This window comes from Schistocerca piceifrons, chromosome 7 (genome assembly GCF_021461385.2).
Source record: "Schistocerca piceifrons isolate TAMUIC-IGC-003096 chromosome 7, iqSchPice1.1, whole genome shotgun sequence".
Lineage (NCBI taxonomy): Eukaryota > Metazoa > Arthropoda > Insecta > Orthoptera > Acrididae > Schistocerca > Schistocerca piceifrons.
The window spans coordinates 535874271-535898029 of record NC_060144.1 but is presented as its reverse complement, the minus strand read 5'-3'; the positions used below and the strand labels follow the sequence as shown (position 1 = coordinate 535898029).

The 23759-nt window shown below is 41.6% G+C and overlaps 1 protein-coding gene and 1 long non-coding RNA gene across 2 annotated transcripts in view; both read left to right on the top strand.

The window, feature by feature from the left end:
- The window catches only part of LOC124805208, a 46569-nt gene extending 27767 nt beyond the window's left edge, over positions 1 to 18802 (top strand). The window contains exon 3 of the long non-coding RNA XR_007017406.1: positions 18691 to 18802. This is a non-coding gene — a long non-coding RNA (uncharacterized LOC124805208). The remainder of the gene's footprint in view (positions 1 to 18690) is intronic.
- A 70-nt stretch (positions 18803 to 18872) lies between these two features.
- Positions 18873 to 23650, top strand: LOC124709070. Its single transcript, XM_047240718.1, has 5 exons — positions 18873 to 18917; positions 19331 to 19467; positions 22077 to 22141; positions 22354 to 22437; positions 23529 to 23650. The coding sequence occupies exons 1-5, from the start codon at positions 18873 to 18875 to the stop codon at positions 23648 to 23650; spliced, it is 453 nt and encodes a 150-aa protein (XP_047096674.1).
- Positions 23651 to 23759: the final 109 nt, after the last annotated feature.

The window sequence follows — 23759 nt, the reverse complement described above, 5'->3', positions numbered from 1 at the left end:
CGTGCAGAGGCCGGTTGCTGTGATACAAGGCTTACCAACAAAGGGAGTGGCCATCGCCGCGGTTTAACCCCTTTGTGTTAGAATAATACGGGAAGGTGAAGAAGTATAATTACGATAGTGATCAGTGATATTTCTGTGCCGATATTTGTGGTTTCGCGTCTACCGCGCCGGCATCATTTGGATTGCAGTGTTGGATTGCAGTTCTGGATTGCAGTGTTGGATTGTATTAGCGTGTGACGACTATGAATAACGAAGAAGCCTGTGCTGAGATTAGCCGTTATTAAATATGTATGACGAAGGCAGTGGCTGTCTCCTTCTTTTTGGTGTATTTTTGAGACGAATATAGGTCCTTGATTAGTGAAGCTGTGTTGGCGTTTCTTCTTGTCACCGGACATTTCATTATTACAGCATTTGAGAAGGTCAAAATGGAATGTAACAACTCCGTAGCAGTCAAATCCGATTGCCAGCCCCATTAGGTACACGGTCACATTAATTAATATTTATTTGGGCTGCTATTCAGATCCCGATCGAGCGGGATACATAAATCGGAGGTGTTACAATACTCTGGTAGCTATTTGTCATTACTATCGTAGATTGTACGCGATGAAATTTTGTAAGACCTGATGTCTTAAAAAATGTAAACATGGCATTATGTGCTGTTTCTTATGAGTTTCAATGGTCTTGAACGCAATACAGTGTAATAACAAGATGAAAACAAGTCTGCGCTGATTAGCAGCCACTCTCAGGTCATGTACACATGCAATTGGTTCATAAATACAATGCTAAGCACACCACCATCGTTACCAACTATAACAAAGGATGGTTGCTAGTCAACCAAACCATTTATTTTCGAGTTGTTATAATTTTATAATACGATCAAGATCACTGCAATTAATAAGGCATTAAGGAAGCTAGTGAAACTATATGGTCATAGAGACGTGACATTTTTCAGAAAGATAATACAGACTTATATGTAATTTACAAAATAAATGAAACGAATATTTAGCCTGGTAAATTTGAGGAACATTACTCTTTCTTTGAAATTATTAACTCAGTTTTAGCTATTTTCCAGTAGGTCAGAACAAAGAGTCACAATTTTTTAAATACAAAATTACTTCTGTAATATGAGCGATGTACTGAAAATGTGGACATATCAATTGAAATGAAATTACAATCAATTTATTGAGCTAGATAAGTTCAAACTTTTAGAGGTAGTTGCAAGGTTGCAACGTACTGTATATAACCGGCTGCGTTCAGATATAAGTTCTGGTAGCTGAACAATCGATTAAATAAGGTTTTCAAACGAGTGCCCATTTTCCTGAAAGCACAGCTAAATGCATGTTCTAGCCGAGACGCAGACGAGACGAAAGTTGCTGGTGTCACGGAAAGAAAAGCTTCTTCGATCCCCTGTTTGACGTCGTCTGGAGTATCGTGCGGTCCCTTTGGGGACCGCATTCTGTCTCTGGGTTACCCAGAGGCCACTGACATGGCGCTCGATTGCCCGCCGTATGCTCCGGATCCGAACACATGTAACTACTTTTTGTGGGGCTGTATCAAAGACAAGGTGTACAGCAATAACTCCAAAACCATTGCTGAGCTGAAAACACCCCTTCAGCAGGTAATCGACAGCATCGACGTTCCAACAGTTCAGTGGGTCATGCAGAATTTCGCAATTGGTTTGCGCCACATCATCGCCAATGATGGCAGACATATCGAACATGTCATAACCTGAATCCGCATGTCTATAGTGACGTTTACATATCGAATAAAGGGTGTGCACACCGTAGTTTGTAGCTAACTTACGTTTTTCTCCATATAGTTCAGTAATTGTCACCCTGTATGTTTTACTTTATAATACATTAATTAGCTGAGTCCCCGCCGTTACCTACGTATTTATTCCAACAATCTGTTACGACATCTCCTCCATCTCCCTCTCCCCGTACTTCTTCACCTCCTCCCCTCCCTTTCCAACTCCCCCTTCCCCTCTCTGTGTCTATCTACTCCTCCCCCCACCCCCACCCACTCCTCATGTGATTCTTCATCCTCTGTCCATCACTTCCTCAAGTCGGTCTCAAACATGCCTCCAGTGTTTCCTCACTCCCTCTAAGCCATCTCCTCCTACCCATTTCCTTGTCTGTCTCCTCCTCCTCTCTATGTAAATCTCGCTCTTCCCCTTTGTCCATCTTATTTCCGCCATCTCTCTCCCATGTCCCAAATCTCACTGTCCATCACCTCCTCCTCCTCCTATCTGCCCATCTTATCATCTCTTGTTTGTCTATGACCTTCCCTCCTCCTCTTTCCTCTCTCTGTCCGTTTCCTTCTCCCCTCTGTCTGTCCTTTCCTCCTTCCTCCACTCATCCATCTCAGCCTCCCCCTGTCCCTGTCCATCTCCTCCGCTTTCCTTTCTCTGCCGTCTCCCTGTCCCCTCTCTCTGTTTATCTCCTCCTCTTTCCTTTATCTTCTCATTTTCTCCTTCCCTCTCTCTGTCCATCTCCTCCTCCCACAGCACCCTCATATGTTCCTCCCTCTCTAGGTTCGTCACCTTCTCTTCCTTTTCTCTATTTCCTCGTCTCCTCTCTTTGTTGCATGTCCGCCTCTTAATTTTTTATCCATTTCCCCTCCCACCTCTGTCTATCAGTTCCTTTCCCCGCCTATGTGCATCTACTCCTTTCCCCCATTCTGTCTATATATCTTTTCCTCACCTCCTCCCTCACGACATTTTCACCCATAACCCTACAGGAAGTTGCTGGTTCTCAGTCCTACAGTATTTCTTTCGAAAAAGTGATATTTCAGACAATAAGTGACATTTTTTTACCAATTTAGGTTGTATGGATATAGTACAGAGCTGAAGCATTGTAAATACGATAGGTAACTATTGCGGTTTAATTATCACCTCCAAAAAATCTGTCTAATTGGCATGTTAGCTCGTCAAAATCGCAATCAGGTTGGGTGCCCTTCAGCAATCCAGACGATTTCAAAAGACGTGCAATAGAAACATCGCCGCGTGTAGATGTGCATTATCTTGTCGAAATACAAGACCACAAAGGCTTGTCAAGAAGGGTAACAAAACGGGGCACAGAATACCATCGACGTAACCCTACGCTGTAAGGATCTCACTTATGCCAGTCACGCTGTTAAATAAAATGGCATCCTAGATCATCACCGCTGTTTGTCGTGCCATATGGTGGTCCCAGTCATGTTGGTATTCTACCGCTGTCAAGGGTGTCTCCAGATACGTCTTCGCTGGGCATCGGGACTAAATTCGAAGCGGCACTACTCAACTGAAGACACCTCTACTCCAGTTAATGAGATTCCAGCCAGAATGTGCCAGACACCACTGCAAACGGGCTTGTTGATGTACAGAGGTCGATGTCAATCGAGCGCCGTGAACCCTGTCTCGTTTCTGTAGGCCGCCTAGTAGTGGTAGCTGGGGTCACTGAAGCACCAGTTGCACACTGGATCGACGATATTGCTGAATCCAGGGCTCTGAGTGCTTTTCCGGCGATTTCTCGGTCGTCACATTCTGTCGTCTCTCTAGATCGACCACTTCCTGCGTGGCGCTGCGGTCGGACATGTATCACCCAATCCTGCCAACGCCGTTGTATAGTGGCATTGCTCATATTCACAAGTCGAGCGACTCACCGATTACTCCAACCTTCTACTTTAGCCCATCTACACGTCCTATCTTAAATGCCGATATTTGCATATATTGTTCAAGCACCTGTCTGCGAGGTATAGTAATTATTCAGCGGAGTACTCCGAATGAAATTCGCTAAGAATTGGTGCTATTGTATCGATACGTTCCCTGTTTACTTTGCTTGCTAGCTGTGCGGTGGAATTGCTCTGCAGTGTCACACATGCAGCCATAAGGCCTCCAAAGTTTGCAGTTTTGCTTTTTCCGTCAGTACCTGTATGATTATCAGTTTGTGACCAATTTGCATAAGCCCTTTCGTGGTGCATTGTTTTTTGTCTTAGAATGTATTAAGCAAAGGTCTTAATTTGAGGAACAAAATTCTGACAACGTATATCTGGAGCTCTTCGCCGAATGGAACTGAATTATAAACTGTGAGAAAAAATGGAAAGCTAAAGAATCGAAGGGTTTGAAATTTGTTACAGTAGGGTGCTGCAGGTTAATTGGACTGACAAGAAATGGGAAGGTTATCCGAAGAAAGTCCAAGGAAATCAGCATCTGGGTAGCTCGAAGAATGAACTGGATGACTGTCGACGCTAAAACACAGTTATCGCCACTGGAGTATTAATTTTGTCTGTTTATCGCTTGCGTATTTGTGTGTTTAGGCATTGTGACTGACGAAATAGAATGTTGCGTAATTGTTGTGAAGTACATACAAACTGTGTATATGTTTCTAACTACAATATTACATGAAATACGAGAACTATTTTTATTAAAGCTACATAGTACCAATATTGGTACTCTGAGGGACTTGGTATTACGTGAGTCATGAAACTGAATGAGAACGGGAAGCAGAACCTTTGACGTTGTACCAAAATCATGTGGGAGATGTCGAGTGGTAACCGTCGAGAGTGGAACTCGTGGGAGTGTGACAGAGGGATAGGAGTAAGTTGGGTGAGAGAGAAGGAGGGGAGGGGGGGGGGGAGACAGAGAGAGAGAGGATGCACGGTTCTGGCGTGGCAAAGACGAGAGCAAGGAGTTATTTTCGTTTAGAGCTACAATGCAGGTTACATGGGCCACTAATTTTGAGGCTGCGTACTGGCGAGTAACAGCGATCACTTGGCTATTGCTAGCACCACAAGTGTTAGCTTTCCGAAGAAAAGTATCATACTGTGGAAAAATTAAACACTGTTTTCACTGAGCTAACACTACACGTCCGGAGCAGTAAAACTGTAAGGCAAGAGCACTAATCACGTTTAGCAGTATAAAGAACTTGAAAGTATTTTGCATTATATGGAGAACAATTACAGGGCGACCCGCTCGAAAGAGGCCCCACGAACAAACATCTGCTTAAATAACACTTAAAGACTTTCCATAAATATCGGGAAATGAAATGAACTGAACATGTCATAGCTAGGTCATTGGGAAATAAACTTGAATCACAAAAGTTGCTGAAACTTACCGCCCTCGACCTGTAAACACAGCTTAACATGGCTGTGGAGATTCTCGAATGTTGCTGCCAGGACCTCTGGTGTCACTGCCTGGATTTCACGGATGATTTTCTTTCATAATGCTTCCAGATTGTGTGGTTTTCTCCTCTAGACCTTGCCTTTCAGCCCACACTAGCGGAAAAAGTCAGGTGGTGTTACATCAGGTGTCCCTGGGGGACACAGTCCTTTGGAAATAGCACTGCCGAGGAAAAAATGATTCGACTGCAGCCATGGTCACTCGAAATGTGTGCCATGTTGCGCCATGCTGTTGGTGCCAGCCGAGGATAAGTTATTCATCGTCCAGCTGGTTCACAAATTCCTGAAACATTTCGATATAAACTGCACTTGTCTGAGTAGACTCGAGAAAAGCTGGTACCATAATGCGACGCTATGATGTTGTACTGGACACGCCAATCTTTTGTGAATGCAGCGGTTGCTCGATCAGTGCATGTGGATTTTAGTTATATCACAAATGTGTATTCTGAGAGTTTACATAGACAGGCAAGTGGACCCAAGCGTCATCACTGAATCAAGTATACTGCAGTATTCCTGGTCTCTGAGCAATAAATTGCTTGAACCAATGGCAAAATGTACTGCGTTTGACTTCCCCATTGAGATTCATTTCCTTAACAAGTGTAAATCTGCATGGATACATGCCAGCTTCCTTCGCACCTGTCTAACATGTGCTCCGTGACATTCCACATTCCTGAGATAAACGTCGAACAGAATTTGCAGGAGAGACCGTCAATCGTTGTTTCATGTCACTCAGTTTTTCCTCTGATAATGGCGGCCACCCGCCTCCTTCAAAATCCGACATCGTTCCACTGGTCTCAATCTTCTTCACTAAATTTTGTGTGCAGCATTAAGACCGTGTATGCTGGTCACCAAGCAGTTCAACAGACATTTGCTGGCATGTCTTAATAGAACCAGTAACCTAATATTCCTCTACAAGAAACTCGCGCTCTTCGACAGAACAGCGATACATTGTCACTAAACACTGAACACTGAGCTCCAGCCAAAGCTACGCGGGAAGACATACTGTTGCGTCAAACGATATTGCAGAGTACAGTGTTACCACGTCAAGCGGCACAAATTCCACAGTGCAATTTCGGGGAATTACTACATACTGAAACCTTCCCGTCTCCTCTATACCTCTTTTGTTATTACGCAATAACCGTCTCCTCTATATCTCTTTTGTTACGCAACCTTCCCTTTTACAATAACCTATGTAACCTTACCTTAGGATTTCTATCTCTTGCTCAATAATAACAAATGAAATCTTCCCTTTGAAATTTATTCTATTTCTCAATCATACAAATTTAACTGCTGCTTATTAAAAGTCATTTTCTGATTATTTCGACGAAACATAGAATGTGTCGTCGTCGTGGCCCTCAGTCGTTATCTGCAATAACCCAAAGCTGTCCCTTATCTTTTTTACTGTTACTGGATCGCCATCTGACTGCTACATCGAACTCCGACATGAATATACTTTCTCTGGTTTACTATACTCTATTAACTCCTGGTGGGCTGTCATAATAAGTGGCTGTATTTATTACCAAAGCTGACGTTATTCTTTAATAGCAAAGCTGACGTTATTCTTTAATTAATTTGACTGAAGTTACGTAATTCATAGTTACACTTTTTCTTGAGAACAATAAAATTTTTGCAAAGTTTTACGTTGATGGTTTTTGGGATGGATTATAATCAGTAATGCAACATTGCTGGCAAAAATTAATTATATTCTGAAAACGTTTCTTCAAATAATTACTGCTGGTAATGAAATGATTTTACAAACGTTCTAATGGGACTTACCTTTTACAATACTCTTACGACTAGCATTGCGCAAACATACCGTCAGTAGTCTTGAGTTTCCCAAAAAAATAATTCAATAATATTAGTTCCTCTTATGATAATAGTTAGCTGATGTCTCTGTACATCCGTTTATAATCTCTTGTAAATCATAGCTGGTGGCTGGCAGGCACACCGCTTGTCTCAACATCTCGCTTGCTACCGACTCGCTTCACTTCTCGCTTACTACTGACTTCCTACGAACGCTAAAGTGCGGTCTCTCCTGCCAACAATGCTTTCTGGTGCAGACAATCCCTGCTACCATTACAAAATGTATCAATGCGCGGTCTTTCCCGCTCTTTTCTTAAAATGTATTTATACGCGGTCTCTCCCGCCCTTTTTAAAATTATGTCAATTTGCGGTCTCTCTTGCCAACAATACTTTGGTGCAGACATTCCCTGCTACTACAATTATTTTCAACATGACAAATATTAATTATTCGTACTTAATCCTATTAATAAATATAAACGTCTTTCATAAATTGTGGTTTGACAATAGACAACAGAAATATACACGCCTTACAATACGTTTGCGAGCTCTCTTTACAGTGGGACATCCAGTACAAATAGGCATGGCATGTCAATGTGGACAGAGGTGGTCAATTTTCCAAGCAATTATTAAGTAGAACAGGATCAAAGTCCTATTGTTGTTTATTCCGAATATCACCCTATGAATAATGGGTGAAAGAAAAATTAAACTGATTTCCGTCTGAAGGTTTATATTACTTACAAGTAGTTAATCCCTCAATCCGAATTGGAGTAAAAATAACATTAATTGAAGTTTTTAAGATAAAGTTTGTAAAAAGTACTGAAATGAGTATATACGACCAATTTCAATGATATCCTCTTTATGAATTTAGACTGCTTTAATTTTTTTTATTTTCCTTTCTTTTCTTCTTTTTTTTTTCTTCTTATAGTGATGAATGTGATATTCCAGTGTTGTATTAGTGTATTAGTGGGATCTTGCTGAGAAGTACCAATATTTCGGTGAATTTGAACCAAGAAAAATATTAGGTACTTTAGAAAGGGAATTTCCCTACCAGATTCGTGATAGTCAAGAGTCGCAGCACCATTATTACTGCAGTTAGAGATTAATTTGTTGCTCCGTTAGTCGTCGTATTAGGTGATTACGAATTTTTTATTCTGAAGCTAACAAAAATAATTTGTACCTTGCCGCGACGTCCTCAGTGCCAGTATAAATGGGTCTTACGAAAATCCAAGAATAATCGTAACTAGTTATTTGAAATTCAAATCGTCCGCATTGTCATTTTAGTGATAAGGTGTATTCTCTTCCATACCCTTGATTTAAAAATTTTCGAAACTTCTGCCATATCAGTCGAGCAGGTACCATAAACACAGTCAAACACAGTCAAATTAATTAAACTGAACGAGGTGGGACGGTACATTAAAACACGTGTTAAGGTATCAGGTAATAACTACCATTGTGCTAGAGGAAGCTGCTGCCGTAAAAGACTGTAGTGAAAGACAGACATAAACACTTACAAAAAATGTTCAAATGTGTGTGAAATCTTATGGGACTTGACTGCTAAGGTCATCAGTCCCTAACATTACGCACTACTTAACGTAAATTATCCTAAGGACCAACACACACACCCATGCCCGAGGGAGGACTCCAACCTCCGCCGGGACCAGCCGTACAGTCCATGACTGCAGCGCCTTAGATAAACACTTACAAATATACTTACAAATAAGGCGGAACTACAACACTGTACAGAAAAAGAACCATACCCAGCAGTATAAGTAGGTCGGCAATGCAATCAGCAGTGAGCGCAAGGAAGCTAAAGCGAAATGACTGACGGAAAATTGTGAACAAGTAGGATAGGAAATGGTCACGTGAACTACAGTTACAACAAATATGATCATTAAAACAACTTTCGTCGAAATTGAAGGAAACGCGTCAAAATTAAAAAGGGAAGAGTAGTTACGCTGCTAAGCGGAGAACGGATAGGAAAAAGTACAGTGAGGGCTTCTCTTAGAAGGGCTGTGATGTGACTTGGCAGACGAACAAATAGGTATCGATTTGGAAAACATAGACGATCCAACTTTAGATGAAAAAATTTAGCAGTATGTTTGGAGGCTTGCGTTCAAACGAGGTAAGTAGGCGAAATTTCATCGGAATATCTACTCTCATTGAGGGCAGAGGCAACTAACTTCAGACACACATAATCGTTCCTGAATACTTAAATGTCACCTATCTTTACACATCGATTCTTCCTGACGTTTCTCTTCGTTAGTACATTGTGATTGCGTGTATATCTGCTAATGGATACTGCTTACAGTCCAACATCGCAGTTCGTTATCTCTGCCTCACCATAATGTAATCCAGCAGGTATCTTCCTCTCTCTCTCTCTCTCTCGATTTTTTCCAGGTACGATGCCATTTTAGTGATATTAGAGCAATGTCATTGCTATTACGTGTTGAAATTTATTGAAGAAATCAATGAACCTTTTATACAGCCCATATTCTACCAACTCTGTCTTCTATTTCTTTCCTACAAAAACTTTCCAGACCACCATGATTACTAGATTTTCATGTCTCCTGAACTACAGTCAATAGTCTTGGTATGTCGTTTCTCATGGGAATAATCCTATCGCTGAACTGTTCACAGTAACTCATTATCTGCCATACTCTGCTGTTTATTACAAATCCTACTCACATAACACCGTTTTCACTGTATGCTCCTGACCAAAAATCCTTACTTTCTTTCCATTCACTTCACTGTCTCCTGCAATTCATTGAGATTTTGCATAATTCTTCAGGTATTCTAGTTTTCGTGGCGTACTCAAATGTTTGGCACTTCAATAACCGACTCTTACAGACCTTTGACGGTTTTACACTCGTTTTGAGTAATTTACGTGCCTTTCTGCACCTATTAACTGGACAACCCTGCGTAGTCCCGTCTGCTCACAGAGTCAGTTACAAGGAGATTTGCAGTTTAATGTGGAATCCGAATCAAAGTAGATATCGAGTATTTCAGTTACACAGAGCATTACCAGAGACAGAAGCCGTTCTACTAATATGAAGTATCCCAGGACGAAACGCAGTTCGTGCACTCGTTGCTTGTGTTCGCTAGTCCTATACATACGTAGCCAAACACACACAAGACACGTTGACAGTGTTTCTTGAGGAACTAACGTAATTTCGTCCTCCACGACAGGTGCCTCCTCTGATCATCCTGTAGCTATTCGATAATATATTCTAGAACTTAAACAAGTAGATTGGTGACGAACACCCCCTACAAATTTCGTGTCCACATCATTGTCTCTGTGTAGCATAGTGAAATATACCGCTTGTACGACAGAACCAGCAATGCCCACGCCGTTAGAAGATTGTTTTTGTCGGTTCGTGAGTATGAGCATATTAAATATCTTTTACATCCTGAATAGTTACGGAAAGTAACGATGGAAAATAGTAAGAATAATCAAACGACATCGTCTTGTGAATACAGATCTTTTTTCATCAATGGTGAACGCTTTCTCATGCTACCAAGCGAGGTTGCGCAGATCGTAGCTCAGCGGTCTCGTGTTCGTGAGGATGACAGTTCAAATCCGCGTCAGGTCTTCAATTTTTAGATTTCCGTGATTTTCCCAACGTGGTCGAGGCCAGTGCCGAAATGGTTCCTTAGCAAGTGCACTACTAATTTCCCTGTGCTTGACAAATACCGAGCTTGTGCACCGAATTCAACCACTTCTATTTCGAAGGGACGTTAAATCCTAATCTTAAGCCGGCCGAAGTGGCCGTGCGGTTAAAGGCGCTGCAGTCTGGAACCGCCAGACCGCTACGGTCGCAGGTTCGAATCCTGCCTCGGGCATGGATGTTTGTGATGTCCTTAGGTTAGTTAGGTTTAACTAGTTCTCAGTTATAGGGGACTAATGACCTCAGCAGTTGAGTCCCATAGTGCTCAGAGCCATTTGAACCATTTGAACCTAATCTTAATCTTCCTTTTTTGTAAGTGGATATTCCAGGTGTATGTCTGAAGTGCTTCGAGGGAACTTTAGAGAAGTAGTGTGCAATGACTGCTACGGAAAGGTGGACGGGCCGTTCTGGGGTTTGTTCACATGGCGTACGATTCGCCCATCTGGACGTTGTGAGTTGTTAAGGGCTACAGGAGATCGTTGGTAGAGTTAGGTGGCTGCAGCAAGGCAGACGGAGTTACTGAAAACTCTTTACTGTTTCACCGAACTTACTTCAGCTACAGGTACGTGACTTAGTCATGTGACACAAACCACGGACCGCGGCAAGACGTTCGTAGCAGCCCACCTCTTTATGGTATCGAGCATTGATGACTCAGTCTATGTGGAACCGCGGACCGCGGAAAGACGGTAGTAGTGGGTCACATCTTTATGGCGTCGAGAATTGACCACTATGCCCGCGCTCTTACGGACTGGGAATTTGTTTCTCTAGACTTCTAGTCCAGAATCTCAAACATTGCTGCTCCTTGTAAGGTATGTTATCTAAATCTCACTCGAAAGTATATGTAGTACCTATGATGAAACACTGACCTTCACTATTACAAAGTCGACCTTTTGTGCGCCATCTGCAGGAATCAGTTTATCATCAGCTTTAGTTTCTTACACCGTTCTGTGTGCCAAACAATATCATTACATTGATAAATAGATGATTGTATATTTGTATCAGTATGCTCTAATATTCTGGAAAACCAGAAAGTCATATTCAATGAGTGACTTGGACTCATTTAAAAGCACACACTACGTCAGCAGTTTTATAGAAGTTCACTGATGAAGAGAATGCCATTGCGTCGATTTCAAAAAAAATGGTTCAAATGGCTCTGAGCACTATGGGACTTAACATCTATGGGCATCAGTCCCCTAGAACTTAGAACTACTTAAACCTAACTAACCTAAGGACAGCACACAACACCCAGCCATCACGAGGCAGAGAAAATCCCTGACCCCGCCGGGAATCGAACCCGGGAACCCGGGCGTGGGAAGCGAGAACGCTACCGCACGACCACGAGATGCGGGCTCGTCGATTTCAAACCATGTCTTTGTATTCACCAGCTGTCACGAGACGTACCCGTTGGAATAAAGGACAGCTCTAAATGTATTTGGGATGTAGAACATCGCCTCCTCTTATCTGCTCCGCCGCTGTGTTTGTCACAGTAGATCTCTTGGTGGGGAGGCATTTGGTCTCCATCTGCTGTCATTAAGGCGAGAAGCTATCCACATTCTCTCACGTTACGGTCAAGGTACGCTATTCCATCGGCTTAAAACAGCAGTATGAAAAGCAGTTTACCTACCTGCATCAGTTATGCAATAACGTCCGCTACTGTCTGTACGTTAATGTACTTGCCTCTCTTCTTACCTTCGAGAGACCAGTGCACGTACTTTTCAATGGATACAGCTCTTTTTTTTCCGGAATAGGGTGTACGCTCTGTAACATCGGCGGTGGTGTCTAGATCTAAAAGGCTCTCTACTGTAAGTCTAATAGGAAAAGGCTGATTACATGTGCGACGAGAAGACAGGTGCGTATCACAATAGAGGTTTAGCGCCATTTTATTGCTTTAAAACACAACAGATAATTTTCAGTAACGCGTGAGAGCCTGAAAGTAAATTCACTGTTCGTCACTATTCACAACTACTATGACACGATATCCATGAACATGAATCATAATGATGTAACCTTACTAAAACACAAAATGATTACGCGCTTGTAAACTGAATTGTAAACCCGTAATAAAATTACAAATGCTAACTAGATAGAATGAATTCAATGTTTCTAAGTGGATTTTAACTCTAGATAAATTGGACAGCAAGAGATTTAAATAATCAATATTATTTGCATTTCATCATGCAGTCAAACACCAAGAATATTATAAAAGAATATATTTGAAATAGTGAAAGTTAAATAACTCATCAGAAACTCTCCTTAGGCGTCATAGGTTAAACTTTTATCTGCAGATGATGAAGAACGTACACTACTGACCATTAAAATTGCTACACCAAGAAGAAATGCAGATGTTAAACGGATATTCATTGGACAAATATAGTATACTAGAACTGACATTTTCACGAAGTTTGGGTGCACAGATCCTGAGAAATCAGTACCCGAACAGCCACCTCTGGCCGTAATAACGGCCTTGATACGCCTGGGCATTGAGTGAAACAGAGACTGGATGGCGTGTACAGGTACAGCTGCCCATGCAGCTTCAACACGATACCACACCTCATCAAGAGTAGTGACTGGCGTATTGTGACGAACCAGTTGCTCGGCCACCCTTGACCAGACGTTTTCAATTGGTGAGAGATCTGGAAAATGTACTGGCCAGGGCAGCAGTCGAAGATTTTATGTATCAAGAAGGGCTCGTACAGGACCTGCCACATGCGGTCATGCATTATCCTGCTGAAATGTATCGTGTCGCGGGGATCCAATGAAGGGTAGAGATACGGGTCGTAACACATCTGCAATGTAACGTCCACTGTTCAAAGTGCCGTCATTGCGAACAAGGGGTGATCGAGACGTGTAACCAGTGGCACCCCATACCATCACGCCGGGTGATACGCCAGTACGGCGATGGCGAATACACGATGTGCGTTGAGCGCGATTTCGCCAAACACGGATGCAACCATCATGATGCTGTAATCAGAACGTGGATTCATCCGAAAAAATGACGTTATGTCATTCGTGCACCCAGTTTCGTCATTGAATACACCATCGCAGGCGCTCCTGTCTGTGAGGCAGCGTCAAGGGTAACCGCAGCCATGGTCTCCAGACTAATAGTCCATGGTGCTGCAAACGTCGTCGAACTGTTCGTGCAGATGGTTGTTGTCTTGCAAACGTCCCCATCTGTTGACTCAGGGATCGAGACGTGGCTGCACGATCCGTTACATCCATGCGGATAAGATTCCTGTCATCTCGACTGCTAGTGATACGAGGCCGTTGGCATCCAGCACGGCGTTCCATATTACCCTCCTGAACCCACCGATTCCATATTCTGCTAACGGACATTGGAACTCGACCAACGCGAGCAGCAATGTCGCGATACGATAAACCGCAATCGCGATCGGCTGCAATCCGACCTCTATCAAAGTCTGAAACGTGATGTTACGCCTTTCTCCTCCTTACAGGAGGCATCACAACAACGTTTCACCAGGCAACGCAGGTCAACTGCTGTTTGTGTATGGGAAATCGGTTGGAAACTTTCCTCATGTCAGCACGTTATAGGTGACGCCACTGGCGCCAACCTTGTGTGAATGCTCTGTAAAGCTAATCATTTGCATGTCACAGCATCTTCTTCCATTCGGTTAAATTTCGCGTCTGTAACACGTCATCTTCGTGGTGTAGCAATTTTAGTGGCCAGTAGTGTAATAAAAATTGAAATTTTTCTTATGTGTCTATATAATCTTTATTTCCGCAACACATGAATGGTTACGCCCAGATAGGCTATCAAAAAGTTTCAGTTTGAGGCCATCGCTACAGGATATACGCAACGTAGCGTGATACCGATGCAGGTATGTAAGCACCTACATATAGGCGAGGGTTTCTGTGTGGCATTCGTGACTTTCCGACGGACAGGTAGTAAATGCTGAAACACGCACTACGGCTTCATTATTACCAAATGCGTCTAAACAGAACGTGTGTGCTGCTATTTTTTCTTTGGCTCCGAAGGTCTAACACCGGTACAGATCCGATGGAGAATGAGGAATGTGTATGGGACAACATATCTGTCGAAAAACCACTGTTGTGGGATGGCGCTCCAAGTTCACAAGACGGCGGCCGACCTGGGAGGCCAGAAGGTGCGCAAAAGGTTCGCCAGATCAGGTGGGAGACACTGTAGCACACACCCTATACGCCTGCTCTCCCCCAACACGATTATTACGCCTTCGGTCCCTAAAAAGAGGCCTTGAAAGGTCGACCATCCCTGTCGTAGGGGAATGTGCAGCAGACAGGTACGGACTTCCTCAGGCAGCAGGACGCGTTGGTTTCACCAGATGAGTATATTCGATCTGAAGAATCTGTGTGATTACTTCCACAACGTTCACAACGCTGACTGGCATACCGGAAGCTTTTTGATATTATGCTCTCTTAAGCTATTCTATTCGTCGTAAACTGAATCTAACGCCTTCGGTCGTATTAACCTGAAATTTTTGTTAATTCCTGTAATCAACCGAAAAAATAATGAAAAAGTACTTTCTTTTGAGTAATATATAAAATACATATTATTTAAAATAAAATAGACACCTATGGTACGTGTATCGCTTGTTCAAACGGTTGCAGCCCATTTGTAGCAGAGGGTACTAATAGGCAATTTAGCGTCCACGCAACACGACTGTGTGTCCCCCAGTGGAGAATCGCCTCCCCACTTCCTGCTGATCACATATAAATGGGTGCCAGCAGTTCGTGGCAGCCAGAGGTGGACCAGCGACTGTGAACCGCTAACAGTAAGTATTTTTTCTCGTAGTTGTGAGTTGACGGTTTTTTCGTTTTCAACGCCGTATGAATATGAACGTGAACCTGGATACTCGTAAAACGTTTTTGGCAATCAGACCGCAAGTATTACTGCGACGGACGACCTCCATGGCCGAGTGTTTCGACAGATCTGTTTTGAACTTGTTTAAATGTTTTACGATGTATCACCCTTCCAAAAGGATATTATTCAAATTGATACTGATCGTTGCAAAATACTACTAACTTTTACAAATATGAGCAAGTTCTATGCGAGTGACTTCGTTACCTGTGGTAAATCGTATTCAGTCATTAGAATGTCTCCAGATTCAAACGTTTTTCTAGTTTGTTCCTTGGACTTTAAGTGTAGAATTTCTGCCAAACGTTGTCTCCGATGTTCTACCATAAGCTTCATTGTTTCTGGATTTACCGATCAGAAGTAGTTCTTGGCATTCTGCAAGTAGCTATCCCATCCAACTTGTGCAATAACTCTCCTTTTGTTATTGAATGTTCAAGCTGTTCCGTTAGTCCTTTTTTTTACGTTATTTTATCGAGATATGTAGAAGAGAAACCCTATTTCACAAGGCTCTTCACTTAACATTCTTTATATCATGGAGGAAATGTTCAACTTATTTGAGAATTTCTGTTTAATTACCTTGTCACAATTTTGAGTTTAGGTATCTTGTAGCCTAGAGCCAAACTCTCTAAGGAAGAGAGCGTTATTACTTGAACACTAAGCACTACGGAGTTAACGTGTAACACTCATTACTTTTCGTGGCGTATAATACATTATGTTTCAACAACTTCACCCCTTCTCTGACAATCTTTTGGAAAATTCGAAACTATTAGCTTTCAGTGAGGTCTTAAAGGGGCATCTGCACACTTCCTTTACGAAAGTTAATAATAATCGGGGTTCCCTCATGTATGCAGAAATAGTGATAAGGATACTGTCTTCTCTCGGTAGAATGAATTCGGGTGGCTGCTTCAACTGTTACAGCACTAGCCCATACATCAATTGACAGTGTTCTGACATAAATAGTAAACAGGTGGCCTGCATGTTGTGTGGAAGAAATTGCGCTTATGGTAAAACGTTTCAGCAAAAGAGCACACTACGTGATATATCAAAGGCCTCAGCTCACTCCCATTTGGTGCTTCATATTTACCAAGACAGCTGCCGAAATTATCGCACAGTGAGGTGATGCAGTGATTAAGACGCTAGATTCGCATTCCAGAGAGCGGGCTTCATATTCCTATCCACATGATCTTTGATTTCTGTAGTCGTTATCGAGAGGTTTCAGAAATGGCGTAACAACTGAAAATGCTATATTCTCTTTTCTCTGTGAGGTTTTGGACGGATTAAATAAAAGGTTGCGAACGTTAGGTGTTTTCTTTGATTTAACGAAGGCTTTTGACTGTGTTGAGTACAAAATATTACTGCAGAAGTTGGATCATTATGGAGTAAGGGGAGTAGCTTACAATTGGTTCGCCTCTTACCTTAAGAACAGAAAGCAGAAGGTAATTCTCCGCAATATTGAGAGTGGTAGTGATGTTTAGTCCCAATGGGGCACTGTTAAGTGGGGCGTTCCCCAAGGATCGGTGCTGGGGCCACTGCTGTTTCTTATTTATATAAATGATATGCCTTCAAAAATATTTCTGTTTACTGATGACACCAGCTTGGCAGTGAAGGATCTTGTGTGTAATATTGAAACATTATCAAATAATGTAGTTCATGAAATAAGTTCGTGGCTTGTGGAAAATAATTTGATGCTAAATCACAGTAAGACCCAGTTTTTACTGTTTCTAACTCACAATTCAACAGGAACTGATATTTTGATCAGACAGAATGGGAATATTATAAGCGATACGGAACAGTTCCATTTCCTAGGCGTTCGGATAGATAGTAAGCTGTTGTGGAAAGCCCATGTTCAGGATCTTGTTCTGAAACTAAATGCTGCTTTATTTACCATTAGAACAGTATCTGAAATAAGTGACATTTCAACACGAAAGGTAGTCTACTTCGCATATTTTCATACGCTTATGTCATATGGTGTTATTTTTTGGGGTAATTCCTCTGATTCAAAAAGGGTATTTTTGGCTCAAAAACAGGCTGTTCGAGTTATGTGTGGTGTAAGTTCGAAAATCTCTTGTCGACCCCTATTCAATAGTCTAGGAATTTTGACATTGCCCTCACGGTATATATTTTCTTTAATGTCGTTTGTTGTTAGCAATATTAGCTTATTCCCAAGAGTTAGCAGCTTTCACTCAGTTAATACTAGGCAGAAATCAAATCTGCATGTGGAATGCACTTCCCTGACTCTTGTGAAGAAAGGAGTGCAGTATTCTGCTGCATCCATTTTCAATAAGCTACCACAAAAACTCAAAAATCTTAGCAGTAGCCCAAACGCTTTTAAGTCCAAACTGAGAAGTTTCCTCATGGCTCACTCCTTTTATTCCGTCGAGAAGCTCCTGGAAGAGCTATAAAATTAAGCAAATTCCAGTGTTATATTGTTGATTTTCTTTATTTAAACTTACGACTTGTCGCCTGAATATGTTTTTGAATTTCATTTTATCTGTTTCTACAGTCGTGTTATAATTTCATGTATTGAATCGTTCCATGACCATGGAGACTTCTCCTTAATGTGGTCCCACGGAACAATAAATAAATAAATAAATAAATAAAAAATAAACAATTTTCAATCTCGCTACGACAACCCTGTGTTCACTAATCCATGAATCGGTTTTGATGCTCCTTATTAATTCCGGATTGTTTGTTGCTAAGAGGTCAAGTGTGTTTTCACAACAGTTTACTATTCGTTTGGGCTCATGAACTAATTGCTCGAAGTAATAACACACACTAAAATTACGTCGTAATTGGGAAGAGTCAGCTGCCCCTACCTATGGGTTTTATGTAACCTGTAACGTCTTCAAATACCACATGCCAATTTCCATATTCTGTCGTCCGCTATATCCAGACTATTAGTCCTTGAGGCCGTAGTTTCCGATTTTTTTCAGGAAATACGCAGAAAATTGAGGTACATATGCATTTTTCTTACGTAACTCGAAAAATGTGTCATCCAGCGGAAGCGTATCCCAGAACAAAATTTGTCTACATTAAATTTCCTACAAAAATGCCCTGTTCAGTTCTTCCATAGGACTAATAGTTTTCACATAGTGAGCGAGAGCATATGAAAATCTCGCCTGTGGTCTTTGAAGGCTTTGTGGGTTGTGTAGAGGTAGCTGCATATCTTAAATTCCACTCGTTTCTATAAAGAGTGAGCGTTGTTTTTGCCGACAGATGTTTTCGCTGCTGCTCCTGGTGCTGCCTCTGCTGGCGGAGGGTGCTTCCACAGAAAGTGTGGGCTGTGTACTGCCAGCTGCCTCCACTGAGAAGTTCTATATGACTACCGTAAGTTAGCAGCAGTAGAGGAGAGGCAGCATACAAACATACATAAAATGTCTTTATGGTTAGTTTAAATAATGTTAGAAACAATTCTTAAAGTCTTTATGACAGTAAGAAATAAGGTACGTAGTTTATGTAAGAGAGTAGAAAAGTATTTACAGTAAATTAGCATCACGCGAACCGTCTTCTTAGAAATGTAAACTCTAACAGAACTCCTTAAAACCTTAAGTGAGGAACTTCCCGGGTTGACCACAATATCTTTTTTATATATGTGACATCCAAAACAGAATAAGTACAAAGTATATCTCAATTATTTGTTGTGATATTGCACATATGTCTACTTCAGTTGTACTGGCGTAGATAAATCCTTCCATGTGTTCGTCCGTTGAGTTTGTATTTCGTTCCACTGAACTTTTTGCAAGGAAAATTTCTTCTTTCATTTTAAGCCCGTATAAACCGTCCACTTTGCACACTAGAGTAGTTAGTGTCACAAGCTTTGAATACTATACTTACAAGCTCTGTTTTGGATCCACAGGACGAGAAACCGTGGTATCAGCAGTACCAGTACAAAGTACCCGGCCTGTTTGACCTGGGCTGTGTCACCTACGTCCAGTCGCCTGGAGAGAGCGACACCGAGATGTACCTTACTGGGAACTTCAGCAAGGCGCCACTGTAAGTTACTACACTAACCTGCTTAATGTTAGCTGGCAAATGTCAAGTGATTACAATGGTTAGATTCTGATGGACCGAGTAAATGAGTGATAATTTTCTTGTTTTAAGAAAGTTATACTCGTTACTGTCTGAACGTAACGCATTCTACTGAGAGCAATGTAAATTGATACATGTATTGCTATTAAAATAGTCCGCATATCTTCCAGTACCGGTCCGCAGCTCGTGGTCGTGCCGTAGCGTTCTCGCTCCCTACGCTCGGGTTCGATTCCCGGTGGGTCCGGGATTTTCTCTGCCTCGTGATGACTGGATGTTGTGGGCTGCCCTTAGGTTAGTTACGTTTAAGTAGTTCTAAGTTGTAGGGGACTGATGACCATAGCTGTTAAGTCCCATAGTGCTCAGAGCCATTTGAACCATATTTTCTTCCAGTACCTCTTGTCTAGTACAGTCTGTGTATTACCGGTTTTAAACTACCAGGAGGTATTAGTTTGTTTATTAACAGTTTTAATCTGCCAGTGAGCTTCAGTCTGGGTATTTAGATTTCTAGTTCTCTCTGTTGTATCCTGCCTACTCCTCAAATGACGGGTGCCTAGGAAATCTGTTTCTCAGATAGCCAGCCAACACTAGACAACTCAAGAAAATCGTATTAATGATTTTTTATTAATGATTTTTATTCACAGAAAACCAATGGTAGTACTTAACTTTGAGAATTACAGATGTGTCGCGAGTAAGGCACGACAGACAAACAAGAAATCTCTTCAGTATATACACTTAGTACAGTGAATGCTTCTATCCACGTTGCTGGTCTTGACGCTTCTCGTAGAACTCACAGAACTGGGCCGCGACCAGTCGGGTGCAGCGCTTATGTTCGCTTTGCGTAGAGGTCGCTGCCATTACGTTGTCGTCCGAGAGAGGGTGCATTTGGCTGACGCTTTCTTCACAGCCCTCTCAGCTCTAACGTCTCCGACCGGCCTGTCGGCGCTTGAATTTACGCTGGAACACTCTCAGTGTATGGAAAATATAAGAAATAAGTTGCTATTTGAAAGTTAAACAACAAATAATGAAAGTGAGGCAGTCCATTCAAAAGCGCATCGCATAGAAATATGCTTTCTGTTTGTCAGCTCTTGTCATCATGTTCGTATGGAGCAGCTGGTGCTGTAAGCAGTTCTGGTCAGAGAATGGTTGTCACTTATGACTTATGAAGTGTACATTGGTACGCGGCCTACTCCTTCCATTGACTGCCGGCCGGTGTGGCCGTGCGGTTCTAGGCGCTTCAGTCTGGAACCGCGTGACCGATACGGTCGCAGGTTCGAATCCTGCCTCGGGCATGGATGTGTGTGATGTCCTTAGGATAGTTAGGTTTAAGTAGTTTTAAGTTCTAGGGGACTGATGACCACAGATATTAAGTCCCATAGTACTCATAGCCATTTTTTCTTCCACTGACTGCGAAATTCTTCCAAAAATGTTCCGAAATGTACGCAGCCTTGAGAGACGGAACTGGTCTTTTCCGGAATTATCAGTGTTTACAGCAACTCTAATGTAGCTGTGTTTTGGAAAAAAAAAAAGAGAACACATATTCTATGACTTCAACCGCACATGACTTCAACCGAATATTCAATGCGAGATGATAATAAGTAGGACGATTGTAAACATTGCTAGTACAGTATCATCATTCTTGTAGTGTTTTATTTGCATACGTGCTTACTTTGTAATACTTTCCTTTCCGTATTGTTTTGTATTTACTTAACATGATTTAAACTGCGAACGAATCGCCGGCATCTGACAACGGTTGAAGATTGAGAAGCATACTCTATGTGGATCACATTTATGCAGGAATCATGATGTTATACAGATAAAGATACCACCAAAATAGGGTCCATTTTTCTGTTTTTTTTTCAAACTTACAACTTGTACAGGCGATATGCATAGTACTTAAGTGAACCGACATACGTAACTAAGAACATCATTCATAGAGATAGCAGGCGACGTCTGAATGTACGTTGGAATTACCGAATGAATCTAAGACTCTGCGATGGAGTGACCACATTTCTGAAATTAGAAGGAGAGCAAAATTGAATGCAGGACAGCGTTATCCGTCCTCCAGGTACGCAACGCAAGCATGGTATGTTGCGACGGCTTCAGTGAAGTTTGCATAACAAATATTGGCAGCTCTATCGTTAGAGAATTATTTGCGAAGGACAAGATTTCGGATTTCTACTCCGGTCCAGTGTGCAATTTTAAGCTGTCACGAAGTTATGTCAGAACTGTATCGTGTTCACATTCATTATCTTACATGATGCGGCACTGTACTAAGCCACTATTTAGTACCTGATAATCGCAATGGCGCTGCCACGCCATGAAGACTACACCTCACATGATTGTAGATTCGCTTCCTAAGTTCATAAACACAATATAATGAATCACAAAAAAGAAATGCAACACGGCTTTAGTGCAGCACTGTCTTGAAGGATATTGGAGAATGTTAGAGCCGATTTCAACAAAAAGACTGCGCCCTAGAAACACTTTTATATTCTACTATAGAGAATGTCAGTATATTACACATGGGCATGGCATAAACATTTGAACTTACTGGTAATATTCTCTTTTTTCAGCTTTCCCCTCAACAGCCTTGTAACATTCACTGGAAACAAGATGGATAAGGTCTACGAAGGCGTATGTAAGTGAAACTCGCACTTTCATAAACGTTAGATAGTTTTCCGATAGAAGCATAGAGGCCTTTTTATGTTTTTTGGTGGAAGAGAATACACGCGTTGTTTAATGTTATTACTCTGGAGCAACTAGACCTAAACATTGTAGCAAACAGTACTTCTAATTGGCACGATTTGTAGACATGTGCATAAATTGTTACATACTTTTTTCTCTTTCCAGGGAACTCTATACTGAGCGGACCATATAACGTAGTGTACTCGCACGAGGACTTCGTCATTGACCACTACTGTTTTCTAGGATATGGTTAGTCTCTGTCATCTTCTTCTACTAACGAATTCTGAAGTATTTTGTGCGTCATAAAGGAGCAATGACGATTGTTTTTCATTGTCGATGTCTGCTATGGAAATTAAGTTTGTCTTTCCATTCCATACTTTGTGAGAGTATTAAGCTAGCCACAACAACAAACGCCTTCAACGTCCGAAACACTCGCTATCCTTACCGACATTACAGGTCACATGTACACCAAAACGGGACAGACATGGGAAATCTGAAATAACCGACACTAACGCTCCCACAAGTCTACCCGAGGTATTCATTGTTCGTCTCATCAGTCAGATCTTGCGTTAGAAAAGTCTTTCCTTTTACAACATAGTTTTCTCAATTCCACCGAGACGCACACAGTCGTAAAAATCCTTGAATATATATATCCCATAATGAGACCAATATTCTATCCTTTTCCTTGGATACTGAAGTTCTTCTCGTTCGAACTTAGTACAATAGTAACTCTATTTTGGTAGGAAACGTCTTTTGTCACATGATTCTGTTAATACTTTCACCTCACTTTCGGTATTGATCTGTAAACTAGCTTCACTGACAGAATGAAGCGGTGGAAACACAATGGATACTCATTAGGGGGCACTCTGGTTCAAATCACCGACCAACCATCCATACTTCGGACATTCAGATCTCCCTAAACGTCTTAAAGCAAATTCCGGAATAACTTGTTTGAAACATACTCTGCCGTTTATCTTTCCAATTCTTCTCCAATCAGAAATTATGCTAGATCTCTAACAACCTTGTCGTCAATGAGACGTTAAACGTTAATTTCTATTTTTGACCTTTCAGACCTTTTTTCAGTTAGTGATTTATTATTTCTACGAATGTACTGCCATGGGACAATTTAACTGAGATGTTGGAGAACATTATTGTATTATTGTAGTCAGGTAAACCTGCCAGTGACATCAGTCTGAATGAGTATTCTTCAAATTAGTAGTTGTAGGGAAATGTACGACAATATGCCACATCCGATTATTCTGTAAGGATACACGACACGTTTAATCCTGTCTGACAGTTCGCCAGTTCAATATTGCATAAAGCGACTGTTTCTGTTGCAGAAGTGGCACAAATCTTCACAACTGTCAAAGAACCCAGCGACGAATTGATGGAACTGATATGGGAAGTTGTCGGTAATCACACTGAAGTGGACAAGTCTAAATTTCAGAAAGTGGTCTGTTAATGCTGTACTTCTGATAAATAAATATTTACGCAGCGCATTTTGATATCGTCTTTGTTTCTCACCCTGGCGGTAAAATTTCCTTTTTATAGCAAGAAGGAGTTAATGTTGT

Excerpts from the sequence above, each read along its gene's own strand:
- LOC124709070 (XM_047240718.1), top strand. The coding sequence starts at position 18,873 with ATGTTAGAAACAATTCTTAAAGTCTTTATGACAGTAAGAAATAAG. Across the intron at positions 22,142-22,353 it reads TAAGGTCTACGAAGGCGTAT|GGAACTCTATACTGAGCGGA; the intron begins GTAAGTGAAACT and ends TTCTCTTTCCAG. Across the intron at positions 22,438-23,528 it reads CTACTGTTTTCTAGGATATG|AAGTGGCACAAATCTTCACA; the intron begins GTTAGTCTCTGT and ends TTTCTGTTGCAG.